The 23,565-nt window shown below is 42.3% G+C and overlaps 1 protein-coding gene across 2 annotated transcripts in view; it reads right to left on the reverse strand.

The window, feature by feature from the left end:
• Positions 1 to 2,518: 2,518 nt before the first annotated feature.
• The window catches only part of pdzrn3b (PDZ domain containing RING finger 3b), a 108,555-nt gene continuing 87,508 nt past the window's right edge, over positions 2,519 to 23,565 (reverse strand). For both annotated transcript variants that reach the window (XM_028576658.1, XM_028576656.1), the window contains 7 exons: positions 12,258 to 12,511; positions 10,713 to 10,797; positions 8,391 to 8,489; positions 7,708 to 7,770; positions 7,384 to 7,485; positions 6,233 to 6,349; positions 2,519 to 4,923 (listed from right to left, as the gene is read on the reverse strand). In XM_028576658.1, coding sequence (XP_028432459.1) covers positions 3,409 to 4,923; positions 6,233 to 6,349; positions 7,384 to 7,485; positions 7,708 to 7,770; positions 8,391 to 8,489; positions 10,713 to 10,797; positions 12,258 to 12,511 — 2,235 coding nt within the window. In that variant the 3' untranslated portion in view covers positions 2,519 to 3,408. The remainder of the gene's footprint in view (positions 4,924 to 6,232; positions 6,350 to 7,383; positions 7,486 to 7,707; positions 7,771 to 8,390; positions 8,490 to 10,712; positions 10,798 to 12,257; positions 12,512 to 23,565) is intronic.

Genomic DNA, 23,565 nt, shown 5'->3' on the forward strand with positions numbered 1-23,565 from the left:
TCTGTCACTCACTATTTTTTCAAGGTGGAATACTAAATTCTTACTTTAAATAGTACGCTCATAATCGTGGTACTATTGTGTTCCAACAGTTAAAAAAGCAGCATTATTTGATATTTGTGCTATTTAGAGCAGATGGACAAGCTGAAAATACAACTTTGATATATTATCAACCTTACGAAGTTGATATGGCTAACATGCAAATCTTTCATCGATGCAAACCAAGCTGAATGACACTTAAATGCTCAGTAGAGCTGAGAAAAACGGAGGTGTGTCCCTGTGCACACGGTTAATTGACCCATTGTTAATATAAAGATATTGATTAGTGCAGCTTTGAGCTCAACCAGGCCTATACCTTAATTCAAAGTATCACATTACGATTAGAAAAAGATACAGGTCAAACTCCTAAGTACTGAGTTTGCACTTGATGCACTAAAAGCATATTAATGTTGCCCTTATTGTTGTTGCCTCATTACAAACAAAACAAAAGGTGTGTCTGATGGAGGTTAGATGACAAAAGTAGTGTATCAGCACTTGCACAGAGTCTGAACTGCCTTTGTCCTCAGTAATGAGGCACTGAGCTGCTAATTGAAGGATCATATGGGACTGAGGGTACGAGGTCCCTCTAACAGATGGTGGGAGTCTCGAGTCAGATAAATAAACCACTAGCGCAGCAAGGAGGTATCGCCATGTGAGGGAGCCTCATGCCAGCATCCCGGACCAACTGGTTCCAGCATAGGATATTCATTTTGAACTGATGGACCACTTTGTCAAATCAATAAAAGCTGAATGAGGGCAGCCACAACCGCAAAATCCAATCTAAAGATAGACACTTTTGTTGTTGGCCTCCAAACATCAGATCTGGACAGCAGGGATCTCTGCTGATTGGACTGTTTTATGTTAATGCTAGTCTGACATGCCGTTGCCCTACTCTCTGACATGAAACACAGACACAGCCAATAGACTTCTCTTTGCCTCAGGACTTCTGCTATCATTACTACAAGTTGGCAAGCCTCTGATGCTGTGATTTCATTAAGAATGCATATCCTATATTTAAAAATGTATTAAACAAAAGAGCAAAAGGGGGCTTTAATACACTACACAAGCACCAGAAAGTAAAGGAAGCAAATCTAAGAGATATCCTTGTGGGTATTCTCTCACACCTCCTGATGGATTATTGAAGTCTCCACACTCAATACTGCTTCGTAAAACTGGATGGAAAGAAGTTGTGTGGGGTTTTACATTACGTACAAGCTTCCTGTATGCATCCTCACCCATTCATACATACTGGCAATTGGAAATAATAGACATTGATGGTATGATATGGGGAGTACAGGTAGCTTTTGTAAGCACACATTTCCAGTTAGAAGATTAAATTATTATTCCATGGCGATTTCACTTTGAAGACCCTAAAGTTGCAAAGAAAGTCCCGCACACGGTCTAACTTGCACAGATAAATGAAACGTTGCCAGCTATTAAATTATTTCTATTAAAACTCTTTGCAAGTTAGACAGTGTGCGGGAGTTTCTTTGCAACTTTTGACCCACTTGTCCCTCTCCATCGCACCCGTCTCATGTTATAGACGTGCAAAGCAGGTTTCTGTTCTCGACTTTGAAGAGCCATTGTCCACCCACACGGGTGTGTCTTCCTATTTGCCTGATTAGACCTCTTCTGCAGTGTGTGTGCATGTACAGAATGCGCTTGATCTGAAAGAGAGAAGTTACACCTTTATCAGTTGTAAAAGGCTCATGCGGTTTGGTGATCTCATGTAACTCCAGCAAAGTTAGCCAACATAAGGGAAACCATCTGCAAATGAAAGTATTTCTGCTGGAGAAAAACATTTCAGACTCCCTCAGTGCAAGTCCAACTAGCCTCTATATAAAATACACTTTGTGACATTATGCAGTCCCTCCAAAAAAACGCGATTATGCAATCGCACAATTCAATGCATAATCAGCCAAAGTCTGCATATTTATGCGGGGGCCGCATTTTTTCAAATACGCCGCACTTTCGCCGCATAAATTGCCGATTTCCGCGCAAAATACGCGGGGCTTGCATGATTTCATAATCCCCGCATTTGCGTTGCAAAAAGTCACATATATCTTAGCAGAAAGTGAAAAATTTTGCGTTTACTTCACACAAGAGCAGCCATTTTCCCCTGTTGCCATGGGAACGTTATGAAGTGGCGTAATTACGCGACGTGAACATCATCGAAAAGCAGGGTGTTGGGGGTATCACTTTTTTTCTCTTTTTCATCAAACCGCAATTTTTGCAAGTTCCCGCAATTTCATCGCATAAAATTGCATAAATATCCCGCATATTCCAACGCATTTTTTAAGAAAACGTGCCGCATAATCAAGGATTTTTGCCTGCAACAATCACAAAAAAACTCAACGCATTTTTCTGGAAGGACTGATTATATGCAGGGTTTACTTGGATTCTTCCGTCCCTTGTCTGGCCATATTCTGATGATCCAACAACTCTTACAAAAGGACAAATTCCAACAACATTTGAAAGCTCATCATATATAAAACAATAATTTATTATTTCTCTCATTTTACAAGACATCAAATTGTGTGGCTAACTAAGGATTTGTTAAGCCGTTTTTTCTGTCCAATACATGAAACCCTAAGAAAGCAAAAGTGACTACAATGTGTGCTTCAACAAACACAGACATTTCAAATTTCAATGTGAGAAACATCTTTGTCTAAATATACGTACATACACAATGATATCACGTTATGATGTCCTCTACATTATGTAACAGATGGTACATCGCTGGTGTTATTAACTTTGGGAAATTAGCACCATTAGAGAGAAATTAAAACTAAAAAAGTGGATCTGTTACAAAAATTATTTTTTTTTAATTTACAAAAAGTCCTTTTGAAAAGGATTATGTGTTCTACCTTGCAGGAAAATAGCATTGTTTCCATAAAAGCACTAAGTATGCATAACAGTAAAATACTGATAAGAGATATATAGTACAAACAAAATAATGCAAAATAGTGTAAATGCTGGCTGTTTATGTATGTCACATGGTCTTTACACACTTTCAAAACCCTCCAAAAAAAGTCACATATTGTGTTTGTGTTTCCAAAATTACTTAAAAGGGCAAGCAGAAAGGTAGAAAAGGTTATTGAAAGAATTTGAAAAAAAAATGTTTTCAAAATCATCACCACAGCCATGTCCCATTCATGTCGAGTTCAACCATCATTATAAAAGGCCTTCTCTTCACCGCAGTGGTGGATAATGTTAGTCCAGGAAAGGCTTTCTTTATTTCCTATTTACAAAATGTTGCCACATTGAACGAGGCAGGAATCTCTACCCCTACTGGTAGTGTCCTATGTACAGTCCATTACACTCCAGTCCGTCCTCCTCTGGCCGGCCCGCCACCTGAACCCAGAGCAGGACTTAGACTGTGGTCACAGACAGCAGTGAGTTGTAAACCCTTGTGCCATCTGGTGACTTGGTACCATGGGTCAGCAGTTCCTGGATGGTCATCCAGTTGTCAAATATTTTCTTATTTCTCTTTTTCATCATCTTTTTGTGGCTGAGTTCGATGATGTTGGGCTCCTTTTTGTCCTCTGGGCCGGCCTGCTCCTTCAGACAGTCGGCCCGGCTCTGCTTCATGAACTCGCGGCGCTGCCTCTGCTCCTTGGCACGGACTGCGTGCTGCTTCCTCTCCTCCTTGCTCCAGTAGCGGCCCATCTTCAGCTCGCTGATGGCGTCGTCATCCGTGGTCATACCGCTGCGCTCCTCGTGAATGCGCAGGGCGCGCTCCCTCAGCAGCTTGTCTCGGACAGGCCGCTTGGTGATGTAGCGTGTGCCGTCGCTGCGGATCTTCACCTTCCACTCCATCTTAGGCTCCAGGTCGCTGGGGCTGATGGCATCCCGGCACATGCTGACCAGACTCATCTGGCTTTGGGCGTACTCCACGGCGGATTTCTGCTGGATCAGCTGCATGTAGCTCTGGTAGTGCTGGGCGTGGGCCGGTATGTGGGCGTGCTTGTACGGTGAATGTGGCTGCGAAAAGCTCCGCCCGGATTTACCGGACTCTCCCGGCTTCCTCTCCTTGCTCTCGGCTTGCGAGGCTCCATCCGGATCCTTGGAGGAGCCTCTGCTCCGACTGGGGCCACAGGCTTCCTGGACGGGGGACAGGAGAGGTTTGAGGATCCTGCCGCTAGAGCTGGCGGAGCCGGACGCACCGGCCGGACCCTGATTCTCCGCTCCTCGACGGAGCGAGTTGTCCGGAGACAGCTCCAGCGTGAGAGGGGTGCTGCGGCAGCTCTCGCCGGTGTTGTAGGCACTGGAGCTGTCCTTGTCCGATTTCTCCGGCAGCTCCGTGATGTCTGAGAGCTCGTGGCGGCGTGCGTCGATGCTGGTGTTGTAGTTGCGGAAGCCGCTGTTGTGGAGCATCCAGGACTCGCGGCACTGCTCCCTCAGCTGCTGCATCTTGTGAGCGCGGACGATGTTCAAGCACTCCAGCTCGATGGTGCGCAGCTCCTCGTTGAGCATCTCCAGCTCTTTGTCCACACACTCTTGGTCCTGGCCTCCGGCCCCGCCCCCCTGGTGGTATAGACCCTGGGCTCCACCGCTCCTCATCTGGCACTTCAGCTCCAGGAGCTCTCTGAAGCGCTCACACTCGTCCGCCGGGATGCCCAGGAAGTCGGCGTCGGCGTAGTCGGCGGAGATGAAGGACTCGCCGCTGAAGGGCAGGTCGGAGCTCCCCAGGGTGTCCTGGCTGTAGGCCAGCTTCCGGCAGCTGCCCAGCGTGTTGGTGGTGTGCTCGTCGCCGAGGTTCTCCTGCTCCGAGCTCTCGTCGTTTCGCGTGCTCTCGTCCGTGCGACCCACGCCGCTGTCCTTCTCGTGGTGGTTGGACAGCAACGTGGCCGTGTCCGTGGTGCCCCCGTCCTCCTCGTGCTTCTTCTGTAAAAATCAGACAACGGGACGACTCAGGAACACTGCCGCATCGTGCAAGTGGGTAAAACACATTTTGTTGACTGCAATTATTAACCTCGCATTACAAAAATCTTGTCAACCAAACATACAACACACTAGGGGTGGGAATCACCAGAGGCCTCACGATACGATATCATCACGATACGATATTATTGCAATTTTGAACATATTGCAATATTCTGCGATATATTGCAAATCATTAACTTTTTTCCAACTTCAAATTTTTCCCAATTTCAAATGATGTCCCCAAAAGGAAACTTTGTCAACATCTGTTTTATCTAAAAAGATACATTTCTCTGTTTGTTCATTTTACTTACTGCAAAATCTGATTGTCAAGCAGACAGACTGACCAACACATATATAATAAAGGATCGATACTTGGCGTCTGTGTATCGATACAGTTTTGCCACAGAAAATATTGCGATACTATGCTGTATCAATTTTCTACAACACACATATATCAAGCTGCAAATAAACAGTTTTCACAAATATAATTGATCTCCTTTAAAACCTGCTTGTAAAAATCCTCCTTTATTAACAACTACTCAGGACACCTTTTAATTCAAAATAGGCCAATAACAAAGGCATATGTTTCCAGTTGTGAAATGTAACTAGGTACGTTTACTCAAGTACTGTACTTAAGTACAAATTTGAGGTACTTGTACTTTACTTGAGTCTTTTCTTTTCATGCCACTTTCTACATATACTCCGCTACATTTCAGAGGGAAATATTGGACTTTTTACTCCGCTACATCAATCTGACAGCTATAGTTATTCGTATTTTACAAATTAAGATTTTGCACCCAAATCGCATGTAGTTTATAAAATACAATGTTTTATTATACATTAAACAACAATATACAGGCTTACAAGTACAGCTGAAATGAGACGTATAAATTGATTTATAAATTGACTGGTGGAACTGTTTGGATCGTTTCCAGTTTGTGAGGACTTTTACTTTTAATACTTTAAGTACATTTTCCTGATGATAGTTACATACTTTTTACTTAAGTACCATTTTCAATGCAGGACTTTTACTTGTAACAGAGTGTTTTTACAGTGTGGTATTATTACTTGGTATTAGGATCTGAATACTTCTTCCACTACCACATCTTCTTTCCACAAAGGGAGGGTGGGGGGAATATTGCCAAAAACAACTGAACAGCTGTTGACCTTAGCAGAATTGGCTCGGCCAAAATAATCTATAGATGAACATATGCGTTGGTGCAGATTGATTGTGCTAGTCTGTCTCTACATGCTGTGCGTGTGTGTGTACCTGCTGCAGTCTGCTGGCAGTGAACTGCATGGCCTGATGGTGCTGCTGCTCCAGCATGTCCATGTGGAGGTCATCCAGGAAGTCGTTCCTGTCATCATCCATCCAGCCCTCGTCCAGCTGGGACGCAGCGGGGACAAGATACGCCTCATTAGATGCAAATATTTCACTGCAAAGCTTTGCTCAAAAAGTGGAACATCTACTATTGAAAGTCTCACTCTCGTTTGTTAGCATGGCACTTGGTTCCACAAGTGGCCATATGAGGTTTCAACTAGGGCTGCACGATATGAGGAAAATATGCGATGGTCTCGCATTGCCAGACCTTCCTCTACAGCGCTGTGGAGGAGGGTCTGGCGAGTCCAGTGTCATGTGACACGCTAAGCACCGTATCGCCTCTGTAAAATAGCCTCGGGAAGGAACTTGTTTTGGTGGAAACTGTGTATGTTCAAAAGTAGTTTTAGTCGTGCAACAGAAAACGCAAATTGGACAGATAGTCTAGCTAGCTGTCTGGATTTACCCTGCAGAGATCCGAGAAAAGGTTAACATAGTCATCATATATCGACCAGAGTTTAAAATTCCAACACAAAGAAAGGTGACGGATGTCCGGCCTAAATGAGTGAAATCCGGCAGAATTTCCATCGGCAACGGAGCAATCCCTGAAGTGGAGAGTCGTGGATATAGACTATATATGCGATAACGTTGTTGAATATTGTGATAACGATATTACTAGCGAGAAATAAACAGATAGTAAAAGTGTACTCAGTTCTGCATTTCTGCTGCTTTCAGTATACAGTACTGCTAAAATACAACACTACTTGTTGAATTTAAAACCTATGAAATGAAATCATTTCCAACATTATTTTATCAAACAAATGAATGAATTGAATTGAATTGAATATACAAGGCACCGCTAAAAAAAGAATGACACATTTTAAAGTGCAGTTTTCTACTAACATTTTCTAACTAACACAAATAAATGTCAATGTCTTTAGCAATTTGTCGCAGCCTTTCGCGATATGGTTATTGCGCCAGTTGATATCGCGCTGACGATTAAAAAAAAAAACTGATATATTGTGCAACCCTAATTTCAAAATTTGATGTCTTGTTGTTATTGACATTCACTGAGTTCACACCCATAATGACATCCAAATTACCTGGATCTCTGGTCTGGCCACCAGCAGAGAGATATTCTGGTTCCCCTCACTGGTCAGCAGCGCTACAGCATCCTCCCGGTTCTGGATCTCAACGCCATTGATCTTGGGGGACAGAAGGACATATTGCAATATCGGATCTTTTCACAATAAAATGACTCTAAATTTGCACATGTATGCTACATTTATCTCTAACCACCACTTCTTGACATATTGTTTTTTTCAATTGGTGATTCGTTTACAAGCAAGCAGTGCGGTCCTAGAAATATACATAAACTGAGTATTAAAGAGACAAGTAAAACTGCTGAGATTTCTCAGAGATCTTACCTGAATGATTTTGTCCCCTTCTCTAATCCTGCCGTCCTTGGCAGCAATGCTGTTTGGATCAATCTAAAGAAAAGGGAATAAAAGAGTAAGAGATTAAAGTTACTGCCGACTTAAATTAGCTTTTATATATTTATATACACTAACAGTCAAAAGTTTGGGGTCACTTAGACATTTCCATTCCACTCCATTACAGACAGAATACCAGCTGAGATCAGTTGCATTATTGTTTTTAACCAGGGCAGCAGTTTTCAGATTACATTATGTGCTTACATAATTGCAAAAGGGTTCTCGACTGTTGTAGAAAGAAGTGGCTGATCTTTAATGCAATGTCTACATAGCCCATTATCAGGAACCATTCATCCAATGTTCCAAAGGCACATTCTGTTTACTAATCTGATATCATTTTAAAAGGCTAACTGAGAAAACATTGGAGAACCCTTTTGCAATTATGTAAGCACATAATGTAATCTGAAAACTGCTGCCCTGGTTAAAAAAACAATGCAACTGATCTCAGCTGGTATTCTCCCTGTAATGGAGTGAAATCGAAATTTCTAAGTGACCCCAAACTTTTGACCGGTAGTGTATTTCTTCCACTTACTGACTTAAAGTGAACATCATCACGGCTGGCAGTGACTATTTACTTCCTGTTAAAGTAGATTTGTGATCTACCCTGCACCACATACCTCGCTAATGTAGATCCCAGCCTCATCCTCATCATCAGTCCTGTAGCATATCGTCAGGCCGAGCTTCTCTTGGATATTGGCCCGGTACAAATCCACTTCCTTGTAAGACACATGCACAAATTAATATCCCTACATACATCTGAAAGTATTGGCTTTTTTTCTTCCAAGATTGAGTAGAAAATGGTTGTATATTTGCTCATGTTTTTCTGGACGGACTGAATATACCGAATACGAAATGGGATCATGGAGCAACAGTGATCCATCAATCACCGTAATGAATGTTTCAGCTGGACGCAGCGAAGCCATTGGCTTTCTTAGAGGCCCACTGACAGAATGAGAGATGATGCAGTGGACTGCAGATGGGCAGCGAGCCGTTTTTCACTTGTCAACACCTGTAATCTCCCAGATACAGATAAAGATACGAGCAGTGCTGTTCTTCGAGGGCAGAGGATGGGCTCGGTGAGGGTTAACCCGCCCAAAAAACTGAGTCGCACCTGAATACTGAAGACTATCTTGACAAAATAGATTGACATATACTCCTTTTTTTGCTCGGCAGTTAGATGACAAATGTAAGTACTACTTTCACTTGCGTTATAACTAGGCTAAATGTGAACTCAGGAGCCGTTGGTGCAACGGGTTCTTAGGCTCCCTGCCTGGCAACTTTATGCTAATGACAAAATGCCAGACAAGAAAGCGAATAAATGTAATTCTCAAAACGTCAAACTATTCTTCTTAACTGCTAAAAATCTAAATATTATATTATAAATATTTATATTAGGCAAAAGCTAAATATTTTAACATGACTAACTATCTAGTCACCTATACAGGCATCCTATTATTTTTTTAATCTATTCTTGTGCGAACTAGAAACATTATGATCTATATTGAGTGACAAAGCATGTAAGGAAACTGATCTGAAGCAAGCAGAGCATCACTGGATCGTTTGTCAGCCGTTCCTATCTAAGACAGAGAGTCATTCTGTGAGGACCCTGGGGTTTGTCATGCTGCACATCTGCCGTTAGCCACCCAGAACTTCCCCTTTCTGGTCTCAGCTTCATATAGCTCCTCCGTGGATATTTTGAATGTCAAGCAGTAGGTGGCTGGGGATTAATGGGAGGGGGTGCCAGGGTTGGCAGAGGTCACCGAAGGAGCACAACGGAGGCTTGATCATGGCATCATCAAATTCATCACTGCAGACCTATTATCTGTGCCATCTAATTATCCACGAGCCGAGGAAGACTTATTAGGCCTTGTCACTAATAAGTAATGATGTCACTGTTGTGCATCTGCTGGAACAAATCAGCAACTCGATTCCTGTCTGGCCTGCACTCAGTGTCTGCATGTAGAGAGAGTGCCCCATCAATAAGTGGGATTTATCAGGACTTGTGGTCACAAGCAAGGCCATTGGACTGGAGACACAAAGGCGACCTTGGGTCTGCTTCTGTAGCAATGATGCACTGCTGTCTGAACGTAGCTCTTCATTGAGTAGGTTTACGTGCACACTAATATTCGGTAATATTCTATTATTTCGAATATGATACAGGTCACGTAAACAGCATATTCCTTTTGGAAATTCCGAATGAGGCCCTTTTCCCAATTTCGCATTTTCTGATGAAGACATGTGGGATATGCGGGTATTATTCAGGTTTTAGAAACATTCTTTTTTACATGTAAACCGCGGATTTGGAATATGCGTCTCAACCTGGATTTTCACCGCAGTTTGCGGTAGAGATGCACGGCCAAAAGAAAAGTAGGCGAAACACAGCTACTTTTAAACATTCTGAAATACTTGGGTATCAACAGGTTTTTGGATATGAAAAAAAAAAATGCAACAGCGACCTTTTCAAGAAGCTGGTTAAAAGAAATGAAAGAGGGACAAACAACTCTGTCACCGGTGGAAAAGTAAAAAAAAAAAAGCAGCTTTTTGTGTACATTCAACATGGGGGCCAACGAAGCGTAGTGACCCGTTGATGCCGCTGTTGCTGCTACGTCACCCGGATCAATGCTCTGATTGGTTGAAGGACTGTCCAATTGCGCCCAGAGGCATTTGAGCGGCGTCCGTTGGTGACGCCCCTTTTACTTTGGAAATGGGCTGTGAATGAAGCTTCCCCAGACCCTTCTCAGTTACAACTGAGAAGGGTCTGGTGTCAACCAGGCTACAGGTAAACAGGAATATTAGTAGAATATTCAATTTCATTAACCATGTAAACAGCCTAGTGGGAATAACGTCTTTTTTCGGAATAAGGGCAAAAAACGGAATATTACGTGTAAACGTAGTCATGGAGAGGAGAGTGGAGAAGGAGGAAGGGAGATGAGGTTTACCTCATATTCCAGCTCCTCACGCTCTATGTCCTGCTGTATCACCTCCAGGAAGTCATTGGGGTCAAAGTATGCATGTGGAGGATGCCTGAGAAAGGAAAAAGAGTGTAAGATACGGGAAAAGAGTTGAATTTAACACGGACACATAAAAAAAAAAAAAAAAGGATAAAAAAAATAGAAAATCCTTTACTAACACATTTGTCAATCTGGATTTCATTTTGCCCCCGGGAGTTTGAAAATGAAATGAGAAGGAGAGAGGAAGTAATAAGAACTCAATGTAGAAATCACTCTTGAATCAGATATATTGAAGCTACATCTGGAGGCTAGTCACAAATTAACATGCCGTGTTATTAATTTGACTCAGAAATCAATTAAAGGAATCACAATCATTTATTAAAAGGGCAACTGCTGCCGCCACAAGGTGGAAAATGTAGCGAGACTCTCGGAGCGCTCCAGGGCTTATCACACACGCACACGCACACGCACACACACACAGAGAGAAACAATTGGGAATATGCAAATATGCATGAACTAAACCATCAATTTAATGCGGCTGTGTGCCCCGGAGGAGCTGCCATCTCCAGTAGGTGACAGTGACATTTTCCCTTCAAATTTAATCCACATCCCGTCTGATCACAGCTGTGTGGTCCAAAGAAGAAGGTAAGGTGTGTTACTCTCTTAATTAAGTATTAGGTGAAAAGTCTCTGAGAGTGAAGTCACCTTTTTAACATTGCTGAGCTCTGACACCAAAGAATTCTTGTATCTTCTCATTTAAAGTGGATTTTCTGGAAACGTGTGTCTTAAAAAAAAAGGCAGTTTCAGGTCAATCAGTTTCTATTGGACTGCTTTTTCTCCTTGTTTGTATATGAAACATTGTGGTTCAAATTATTTTCAACTGAGGAGGTTGCCAGCCAAGTGGCAGCCCAGCTCTGTCTTGGCACCAGAAGACCAAATACAAATAGATTTTTTGGGTGTTGGATTTGGGCTCAAAATCTGAATCAATTCTTCTTGCACTCGCACCAGCACTTGATCGGTGGAATTAACGTGTTCAGACCCAAAAAATTGCATGGGGTTGTGCTGGTGTGGGACGTATTGCTTCAGGTACCGATAAGATAAGACGATGAAATACGATCAAGAAGTGCTCGTTTGTGTAATAGATCAACAAAGTTACGGCTGTGTTGCGTTTGGTCAGTCTGACAAGAGTCCAGCAACCCAAGTGTGTCAGATTTAGGCCACTGTGGATTTCTGTGTTCTTGATCTAATTTCACATACTTTTAATCATTGTTTAGGTAAAAAGGAAATACGTTTTTACCCTTCTGTCAAGGCAGCCCTGAATAAAATTCCCCGTTGACTTATAATGTGCGTGTGTACGTGAGTATGTGAACATGTTTGGGGATATATGTCGGGACATCAATATGTGACCACGTGTATGTATTGTTTGAAAAATAAATCTTCACAGTATATACGCTAGTGGTTCAATTTCTAAGCTGTCTACTCATTTTAGCCGCGTTTTCTCTCTAGTTCTTCATGAACTGAGTTGGTACTCACTCCTCTGGAAGCAGATACTCCTCCAGCTCCGTCATGGGGGGCGAAGACGGAGACAGCTTGGTGAGGGCCATGATGTGCTGGAGGGTGATGTCGGTCTGGGTGCTGATGTCTGAGACCTGGGTGTCACCAGCCGGGCTGACCACTTTGGGACGTGGGGCACGGCGCAGAACCTGCACCATGATGGGCTCCTTGGCGGTGCGGAAGGCCTCCACCGCCTGGTCGTGGGTGGCCTTGGACAGGTCCTTGCCATTGACCTGGAAGAAGACGCAGCGAGATACGAATCAGCAATTTTTGTTAAAAAGGTCCCATGGCATGAAAATGTCACTTTATGAGTTTTTTTTTAACCAGACTCCAGACCCCCACTCTCCACCTTGCCCCCCTCTCTCCTCCTCAGTAGCTACAGACACAGAAATGGCACATCCTAAGGAAAGCTCATTGTGGGACTGGCTCTAGTGGCTGTAATTCTGCACCAAGGCTGAATTTCGGGAAAGAGACTTCAGATACAGTATTAGGGGACCACTAAGGCCTATATAAAAGAGACTTCAGATACAGTATTAGGGGACCACTAAGGTCTATATAAAAGAGACTTCAGATACAGTATTAGGGGACCACTAAGATCTATATAAAACAGACTTCAGATACAGTATTAGGGGACCACTAAGGTCTATATAAAACAGACTTCAGATACAGTATTAGGGGACCACTAAGGTCTATATAAAAGAGACTTCAGATACAGTATTAGGGGACCACTAAGGTCTATATAAAAGAGACTTCAGATACAGTATTAGGGGACCACTAAGGTCTATATAAAAGAGACTTCAGATACAGTATTAGGGAACCACTAAGGTCTATATAAAAGAGACTTCAGATACAGTATTAGGGGACCACTAAGGTCTATATAAAAGAGACTTCAGATACAGTATTAGGGGACCACTAAGGTCTATATAAAAGAGACTTCAGATACAGTATTAGGGACCACTAAGGTCTATATAAAAGAGACTTCAGATACAGTATTAGAGGACCACTAAGGCCTATATAAAAGAGACTTCAGATACAGTATTAGGGGACCACTAAGGTCTATATAAAAGAGACTTCAGATACAGTATTAGGGGACCACTAAGGTCTATATAAAAGAGACTTCAGATACAGTATTAGGGGACCACTAAGGTCTATATAAAAGAGACTTCAGATACAGTATTAGGGGACCACTAAGGTCTATATAAAAGAGACTTCAGATACAGTATTAGGGGACCACTAAGGTCTATATAAAAGATACTTCAGATACAGTATTAGGGGACCACTAAGGTCTATATAAAAGAGACTTCAGATACAGTAGTAGGGGACCACTAAGGTCTATATAAAAGCATCCAAAGAACACCATGTCATGGGACCTTTAAGGTTGCAAAAGATGCAAGCTTTTTATTCCTTCCATTTGGCGTTGTGATCTCTGAGACTGAAGAGGATATTTATTATTCCAAACTGATGTGATCATCAACTCTGATGTTTCAGGCCTCACATGAAGCACTGTGCGCAGCAATTCAACTCAGCAGCAATATTCTGTCGGAGAAATGACTCATTACTGCTCAGCTTGTTTTACAGGGTCGCTGTTGGGCCGCGTAGAATAAGACCTTAATTATGAGATGAGCCTCTTTTTAATTAATCCAGATCATTAGCTGAGGCTGCATGGAGGAGCCCTCATTTAGCTAAGTCATCTCTCAGCAGAGGATAAATTTGACCCCCCCCGTCAGAGACAGTGGAGTGGGGGCCGCCTCTTAACCTGAGATTAATTTGAGTAAAACGCTGCAGCGTGTCGCAGAGAATAGGCCAAATTAGTTTTGTTGAGCCACTTAAGGCCTCTGTGTTCTGATGAAAGTCCCTGCTCTCAATGGAATGTGTGACCGGATCCAATGAGACTTAACGTTTAATAAAGAAGATTTAAGTCTCCACACATATCTATGCTGTCCAAAATGTCAAGCCTTGCGCACGGATACAATTTTGATTGTGCTTTGGCCCAAATGCCACTGGAAGTTCACCAAAGCATCTTGTGTTGGAGCAGAAAGAGGAGACGTAAAACCCCAAACATTATTTAACCCAGTGAACTTTAGAGTTAAAGTCCACTGCGGCCGCCTGGATGAATACTGCATCCTGGGTCATCCCACTGGCCCCTCTGACTTTATCAGGGTTAACACAGAGCTGCCGATTCGCTTTCAATCACCATATCATACAGATTTTGTCGGTTTGTGATTCCTAGATGTGTCAAAAGCTTTGATAGAATCTCAGCCTGGGACTCTGCTCATTTCACAGACTCAACGCTCCCTTCCTCTCCAAAGCAGACATACACATGCTCAAAGCTTTCTTTAGAATCAAGTTTACTTTCTAGTGTGCAGAGTTGCACGTCATTAGGCGTGTCATAAATCTTTAACGTCCTTTCTCTCTCCTCCTGACCTCTAAAATACATGCAAGTCTGTGTTTGAGGATTCATTTTCTGATAAACGTGGCTGGTTGGTACGCCTGCCTCCGGCTACGGTTGTCTCATTCAAATTCGAGACACACTTTGCAGACCTAACTGTGGTGCTGCACATAAGGAGTGGCAGCAATATTAAATCTCCAGGGAATGAATGCTGTATATACATAACCTGACTTTGACTAGACAATGTAAAAACTGAGTAAATATTTCTATAAAGGAGTACATATAGAAACCAAAGGCACTGGGCTGGTGTGTGTGTGTGTGTGTGTGTGTGTGTGTGTGTGTGTGTGTGTATGTTAAGAGAAAGAACGAAGGCAGGAAAAGAAGAGAACTCAATGCAGAAGTCAGAAAAGGCTATGTGCCCACTAATAACCAAAAGAGATGAGTGCTAATCCTGGGTCTGCAGGATAATTGGATCCTCTCAGTGGATTTAAACTTCTACTCCTTTTTCTTCATCAAAAATGAAGAGCTCATCTATCTGCTGTTTGCGCTGAATAATTTGACGCTGAGAAAAGTGAGTTATCATATCACAGAATACTAATGTATGAAATCCTACTGAAAACAAAACTAAACAACCTTGAGACTTAAGAGCACTGCTCTCTCTCTCTCTCTCTCACTCTCTCTCTCCCTCTCCCTCTCTCGTGCAAAGAAAAAAAACTGGCTTTGACAGTGCGCTGAAACACAAGCAAAACAAGTAACATTACAACATAACAGAATGCATCTAAATTCCTCTGTGTTGTTGCTGCTGGTATCAGTAATAAGCCTTCCTGAAATCACACGGGACCTCCCATCCTCAACCATCTTTGTTTCCCACAGCGAGCCACGATGTTGTACATCAGCTGAGGAATACAAGCTCCTTTGTGCTTTATTCTCTCTGCATGCAGGCTCCAACAGTCAAACCTGGCTGCCAGGAATCCCGGGGCTACTCGAAGCCAGTGAACCAAAGACAAAGCCTTTAGCCCCCCTGTCTTGTTGAGCCCGGAGCATTCTGCCTCAGTGCTCTCAATGGGGGAGTCTCCTCCCAGCTGTGGAGGGGGGTCCCACAACCCCCATTCACTATGCTCACCTCTGACACAGAGCAGCCCTTTGCAGCACACTGGGAAAAAACACACAACACTCCCCTGACACAATACACAATGCTTCACCACCGCTGGGCTCTCCGACTTCAAGAAAGTCAAATATCACGATATTCTTGACGAAATATGTCGATGTTGATATTACGATATTGTAGGGTTGACCATTGGTCCTTTCACAAAATATTTTTACAATGAGATTTTAGATAAATAACATCAATAATGTCGATATAATGACTAAGTGGCAAATAATAAAACAGCTAATAAGTCTGTTAAGTTCATAAAATGACATCCCTTTACTGTAAAGGCGCTGACACGGAGAGGTCGGTGACTCGAGTCTGTTGGGTGTGTTCCGTGCCGTCGTCAGTCCGAGGAGCCGTCGGCATCCATTTGGGCCGTTTTGACTTGTTGAATCGGCCAGTGGGCAGTCGGACTCAATGACCAATCTGATTGGTGGAGTGCTAGCCCTTGCCTAGCGAATCAGTGCTTCTTCCACAAGAAAAAGCCCGACAGCTGACAACGCCAGTATCTTCTTATTACTAGCCATCGTATTTTCTTCCGTTCAGCGAGTAATGACAACAACGATCCTACTTGACTACGATCACCACTCTCTGATGGAAACGATGACTGACGACAGCGTGCTCTGCGTTTACGAGGTCTAGAGAGATGTTCTGTCATTTACGGTTTTCATTTTTTGAGCGACAATACAGATTAGCGCCGCCTGCTGTTATGAAGATGTATTACATCTCGCGCAGAACGAATGCGAACGTTGCTTTGGTGTGTTCCGAGGCACTTTTTTGAGAGACGGGAGCCGACTGATCAGTCCGACGGTCGGCTGTCAGGTTGGCGTGTCAGAGCCTTAACGTAGCCTTTAAAATCAGGAAAAGACAACACTTATGCCATATTAGGATATTACTATATCCAAAATCTAAGAAGACATCTAGTTTCATATATTGATAGAATATCGATCTAATGCCCAGCCCTATCTCCAACTATGCCATGTTAACCCTCTGCCTTAACCCTTGTGTTGTCTTTGGGTCAAATTTGACTCGTTTTATATCATTTTTATATCAGAAATATGGGTCTCTTTTTAACTACATAATTTTAATTACCCAAAAATAACATGGATGATTCCATACAACACGCTTCGCAAGAACAACATACTTTCATTGAATTTTGGGTGTTTTGTTAAATTTTTTAGCATTTGAAAAAGAAATTAAAATGTTTCGAAACAGTATCCTCTCTGAACTTTGGCATATATCCTTCTGTGATTATCCTTCCTTTAATATTTGCCTGAATTAATCATAATTTGGGCTTTTTTTTAACTCAAGGATTCCTATTAATGACGTTTCTTGACCATGAATTCCAAAAATAAGTGGAAAACTAATAATAAGTCGGCGTTAGTGGTGTTTAAACATGGTAGTGAGAAGAGTAAAACGGCACAAAAGTGCATGGTCCAATGGAAGACAACCCAAAGGTTAAACCAGCGAAAAGCACACAACTTAAGCTGATGCAGTAATGAGCCAAAGGAACCAGACTCTGAATGCCTCCTTAACTGTAATCTAAGGCTAGATTCACCTTTGCAAACGCTTGAGCTGTGGTTTGTGTTGACACAGCACAACGATGACTGACACGCAGAAATGACACTGGCGACTGCTGGTGCATCCTCCGAAAAGGCTCTTTGTTAAATCCATTTTAATTACAAGAAGGAAGCAACGCCCTACTTAAAAGAATACTAAGTAGGTCTAAATCACACGTCAGCTGTGTTGGTGTTTGGTGAGGAATTTACACAGCTGTGTCTTTGCTATTCACACCCTATTTTCTTTAATTAAAAGATCACATTTGACCTCTGGTGCAACAGTGGAATCGGGAACCTGTAATCCTTGCACAGGATTTGGTTTAGGCCGTTTGGGAGCAAACCAGGATTTCAGTTTTCATGAGATATCTACGCCCGTCGTCAGCGCTCTGGGTAATAATTAGGGGCAGCAAGGGTCAGCCGTGTCCCGAGCACCGGTGCGGTATCTTCCACGGAACGCAAATTAAGCTGTATTGAGATGCTGATATGGGAATATACTGGTATGTGTGTGTGTGTGTGTGGGTGTAATCAGTGATTTCTAACCTGCTGCCAAAGATGCTCATCTGCCAGGCAGCGAGCTCAATCTCTTTCATTGTTATCTTTGTATTATGGCAGACGGGGTGAGGCTGCCTCAGCTTTTCATTCATTCTTTATTTAATCAGGTAGTGTCATTGATATTGAAGTTGTTATTCACGAGAGCCCTGATATCAATAAAGTAAGAAATAATAATCACTCCAGTAGTTTGTCAGAGGTAGACAAACTGAGCTGAGTTCAGCTCCATGAGTAGCTTGAAAACGCTGTCTTTAGTTAACTTTTTAAGATTTACAGCCGTCCTCTTTATAGGTTTCTAAAAACATTGATGTATATGTTGCCATTTTTGTTGGCTACACTCTGCATTTTGCTTGATTGAAGGTGGGGGCGGTGCTGCATTTAGTACCATGTTTTGTGTATTGGGTTTGTGGTGTTACGCCCCTGGAGGCCAGGGTGAGCATGTCATGTTCTCACCTACACACACCTGCAAGCTATAATCACTCTGATGTTCCCTTTGTGTCACCGCACCCTGAGGAAGGCTCAAGCCGACACGCATTGGTGTATTTTTAATGTCTTGCCTTATTTAAAGGCCTTTTATCACTTTTGGGATTTTTTTACAACTTTTTTTTGGTCATAATTCTTCTTCCTTTTTATGAATTGCATTCCCTTCCATGAGCACCAGTGGTTAAAGGGATACCAGAAGCACACCTGCCAGTTCTTTCACTTACGACCACTTACAACTGTAAACGCAGTCTTAAAGATGCACTTGATATCTACATACATGATACTGTACTTAAAGACTGAGGCTAATTTCTAATGGCTATAAACTAAAAATGAACATAATAACCAGATGATGATCAATATAGAAGCTATGGAAATACATAAATAGTATTGCTCTTGTATTGCAGAGCAGAGCCAGTTGGCCTTTGTATTTTACATATGATAAAATCAGTCATTTCATTCTAACATAACCTCGTTTGGGTGCTCAGCTTACATACTTGGAAAAGCAACACAGAGACTAGATTGATCCTTAATTATTCCTTTTTTTAAAGAGCTTTTACAGGAGAAAAGGCTTTTAGGATGGGAACTTGTGTTCGGCAGGTGTTAACACCAGCGGGACAGAGCTGTTATTACCCTACATTGTGATGTACTGTAGCATCCAGGACCAGTTTTCACACAGTGGGGAAATACTACACAGTGGATGTGCTATTGTAAACGGAGCTTTTTTTCTTTAATAGAACATTAAACTCCACAAAATAATGTAGTATGAACATTATTTTATATTATATATATGGTTTATAATTATATAAATATAACAATCAATGAAAGCAGGGAAATTAATTGATGAAAAAATGTAAACATTTCCAGTATATTGCGCTTTTCTAGTCTTGCAACATGACATCATGACTTTGTGTAAACATACACGCCCACTTTCTTAAGCCAAGTGGCGTGTTATCTGTACGCATTATGAGCTATCCGTGTGTAGGTCTAAGCTGTATACAGCGGACGTAAACATAAACGCCACTTGGCGTGTTATCGCGAGAAGAAAGCTACAGTTGGGTTTAGGAAACGTGACACGTGGGTTGGGTTTAGGAAAAGAAGAACCATTGGGTTTAGTAAAAGAAGAAAACAACGGTTGAGTTTAGGAAACGTGATACATGGGACACGATCCCCAGTCTCCGGGATGAAAGTCCTGTGTTTTAACCATCCACCACCCCGACCAACCTCCCTACGCCGATTTTCGCCCTTTCATACTACTCGCTACGGCGTAAATTCACACGCAATCGCAAGGTAACATAAGTCAATGGAGGCCAAATGGCGTTGATAAACACGCTGAAAAGTGAGTATGTGTCTTGATAACATGTCAATAATGGCATACCAATTGGCGTGTCATACATACGCCATTTCATGAGATCAGTCTGAGTCTTAACAACTACTCAAAGCACCGTTACTAGAGTGAGTGCAGGAGCCATTCACACGTAAATTCATACACTGGTGGCCGAGGCTGCCATCCAAGGTGCCACCTGTTCATCAGACAAACATTCACACGCATTCACACACCGATGGGTTTTAGTGTCTTGCCCAAGGGCACTTCGACATGGGACTGCAGGGCCAGGGATCAAACCACCGACCTTCCGATTGGTAGACGACCGCTCTGTCACCTGAGCCACCACAGCTGCCCAAAAAAAGATTAGCATGTGGTAAATTCTGATCGTTATCATACAGAAAATCCTTTTTCTGTATGCAGTACGGTATTCGGCAGTATTTTAAGTCAATTCACTGCCTGTGTTGTGTAACATTTGTCTTTGATGCAGCCATTCAATCGCCACCTAATCCTTTAATAAAGAGGAGAAGAACATCATTAAAGAGCCAGTGTTTCTGTTCCTTGGGGGAACGCAGTGAGGTGAACAGAGTGGAAACTCTGCCAGGCAAACGGTGTCTTTCAAAGTCGGGCAGAGGAAACCCTGGGAACTTCACTCTATAGACGAGCATTTTAAAGAGCCTAAGAGCCGGAGCGTTCGCCTCCTCTTTCTGCTCGGATACACTTCTTAGACAAATTCTTCAAAGTCTGTATTTCGGAAAACAGAGAGGAGCGCTGACGTGATAGAGAGCATGAAGACTTGCAGGCTACATAAGAGGGGCTATATAACATTTGAGTGGCAGCCTAAATGTGGGTCATTCTACTTAAAAAACAGTTAATCCCTCTTTTATTTCACTTTTAACCATGATTTCTCAGTGTGTGTGTGTGTGTGTGTGTGTGTGAGAGATCCCCAGGGTACCTGTTGTTGTGACAGGCTCTTGTAAGTATTGTCACAATTTTAGGCTCTCTATCCTGTCCTCCTTCCCAACATCTCTTCCCTGTGTGTGTGTGTGTGTATGTGTGTGTGTGTGTGTGTGAGTGTGGTGTGTGTGTGTGTGTGTGTGTGTGTGTGTGTGTGTGTGTGTGTGTGTGTGCGTGCGTGTGTTCCAAGTGTGTCTTGAAATCTGCACACGTTGCTCTTTTAACTGCCTGGACCGAAATCTCTCCAAGGTGTGAGTCTTGGAAACACGACAGCGTTTATTTGCCACAGTGTGAGAGCTTACGGAGGATTACAGAACAAACAGCTAAAACGTAATGCTGTCTGAAAGAGACACCACTGTTTACTAATCTGATTCAAGCATGGGACAGTTGTGTAATTCACATTTGATCAATTAAGAACCCAAATCACTTCCAGCATGCTTTCCGTTTCCTCGCCCTCGTCTAATTAGACTAATTGAACTGCTGAACTTTACTTGACTTGGAATATGATTTCTTTGACTTTTAAGCCCTTTGACAATCACCTGTTTTATCTATTGTGTTGAATAAGCTGTTTAAAAAAATGATTTTCTCTCTCAGAGAGATTTATGAGTAAAACACACTGAGCAGTAACCTGCTATCGTGCAAAAACAGTGACTCAGACTTGATGCTAATCGGCAGAAAACTTGAACTAAAAGCAGACAAAAGTTTTATTCGTGTATTTCAACTGAAAAATCTTGAATGCAAATACAGCTTACTGTATAAAGGGTCCAATGAGTCGCATTTCACCAATCACTCACATTGGTCTGAGCCATCAGTACAATTTCTAATGGCTGAAAAAAATGGCAGTCTCCTCTAAAGGCTACCAAGATGTCACACACTAACTGATAACTTGTAGCATCTTTTTTTTTGCTCCAACTGAGCTCTATGCCAGAGTCAAGTCTGTTTCCTCAAGTCAGCAAAGTCAAGTAACAGCGCTCAAACAGAGCTGCAGAGAGATATACTCCACAGGAAGAAGAGGAGCAGAGGGAGCAGACATGAGTTACGCATCAATCACACACAAAAATCAACAACAAAGCAAGTCTTCTGGATGTCCAACCTCCACAAAAGGATCACAGCTCCTTCCGTGAAAGTGGAAATGAGCCTAAATCATGCTTTTAATGACACATAAAGCCAGACTCTGAATCAGAAGAGGAGCTCCTGATCAAACACACTGCTGGGAAAGGCTCCCTTTTACAGCCTGATAATGGGACATCCTAATCATCCCTAATCAATCAAGTGGGACTGCTCATAGGCCACACATGTTTTTATTCATTACGGGGTTGATACAACACACAAATGAAGCACAAACAAGGTGCACGTTAATGCTAATTTTATAATCAGCACACTATTAGTTATGTACCTACAGTGACAGTCAGATTAAAGCACCGCTGCTCTTGTAAAACAATAGGACACTGATGCAAATTAAGAGCACTGTAGAACAGGAAACAAACCTCTTATTTGGGTAAAATTCTGACAAATATTCACGTCGAGTCACCCCTGATCATCCCACTTCAAGCCTCTTTGGTAACAGATCAGACCGACTCGTCTGTACAGCACAACACAAACTAATATCTGTGACTCCAATATGGATTTAGAGTTGTGCTGACTTTTTATTTAGCCAGTGAGTTTGCCATGTACATAGCAAATGTAATAATCTCCTGCGCTAACCTAAGAAGTGTTTTTTTTGTCTGTTGGTGAATGACCTGAGAGTCATGTCATTTAGGCGTTCATAAGTTGTGTTTAAAACGAAATATAAATGAACAGATTTACCTTATAGTTTCAGATATTATTTTGCTAACAATTCACATTTCCATAATTATCCAATGAGACACAGAATCTTCATCTTCCTTTGTACAAAACATCCAGCGGGCAGTTCTCTATCGGATTTCGTGGAATGAAAATTTTTATTTAATGGATTCCTCTGTGTCATCATCTAGGTATAAAAATAGACTTAGAAACAGAAACAGTCAGCCATTTCCATGTGATTTTGGAAAAAAAAGATAACTCGTAGTTGAACTGTTGTTTTTGATGTAAACATGGCAATTATTTCTCTTTCTCTACATGTTTTTTTTTTTTTTTTTTTGTATTACATTTTTATGAATTTTTTGCACACTAATGGCGCTTACCCACTTCTAGTACCAGCTCTACTCGACCGCGGTGCTCCGTCCTCCTTTTTCCATTGCAGATTTAGTACCGCCTCATGCGTGAGGCGAGCGTGGCTGCTCGTCATAGCGACGCCGCAAGAAACTGCCGTGACCTAACGCGGCACACACACACACACAGAACGTCGAAGGTGTGTTGTTTTTGATTTTCGGCATGTGGCTGTTGCCACAGCCAGAAGACACATTTTGTTTCAAAAGAAGATGGAGGCAGCAAAAAAACCCCAAAAAACCCCACTGGCTAAACTATTTAAAAAGGGCGGGTTTGTTCAGGACACCCCTGTCTGCGATTAGTGAGGATTCTCTCCGACCAATCGGCAGTCTGCAGGTTTTCACGTCACCTTTTGGTATCGCCTCAGCTCGCTTGGAACCTCGACGGAGGGGATACAAAAAAAAAAAGTACCTGTTGGCAGGTACCAGGGACTTTTTTTTCCATAATGGAAAACCAAAAAAGGTCGAGGCGAGTCGAGCAGGTACCATGTAATGGAAAAACTCCTTTTTAAACACTTAAAATATATTTTTGATTGTGTACGTCTACATTTGCGTATGTACTTTGGTTGTGGTTTTTATATAAGCCACTTCAGGTTTCTACCACACCCTCACATGTATTTTTGTATTTCTTTAACATTATTCGTTTTTTCACGTTCTGTGAAACAAATAAACTAAAGAGATTTAATTTGCAAA

Source organism: Perca flavescens, chromosome 4, assembly GCF_004354835.1.
Source record: "Perca flavescens isolate YP-PL-M2 chromosome 4, PFLA_1.0, whole genome shotgun sequence".
In the NCBI taxonomy this organism is placed as follows: Eukaryota; Metazoa; Chordata; class Actinopteri; order Perciformes; family Percidae; genus Perca; species Perca flavescens.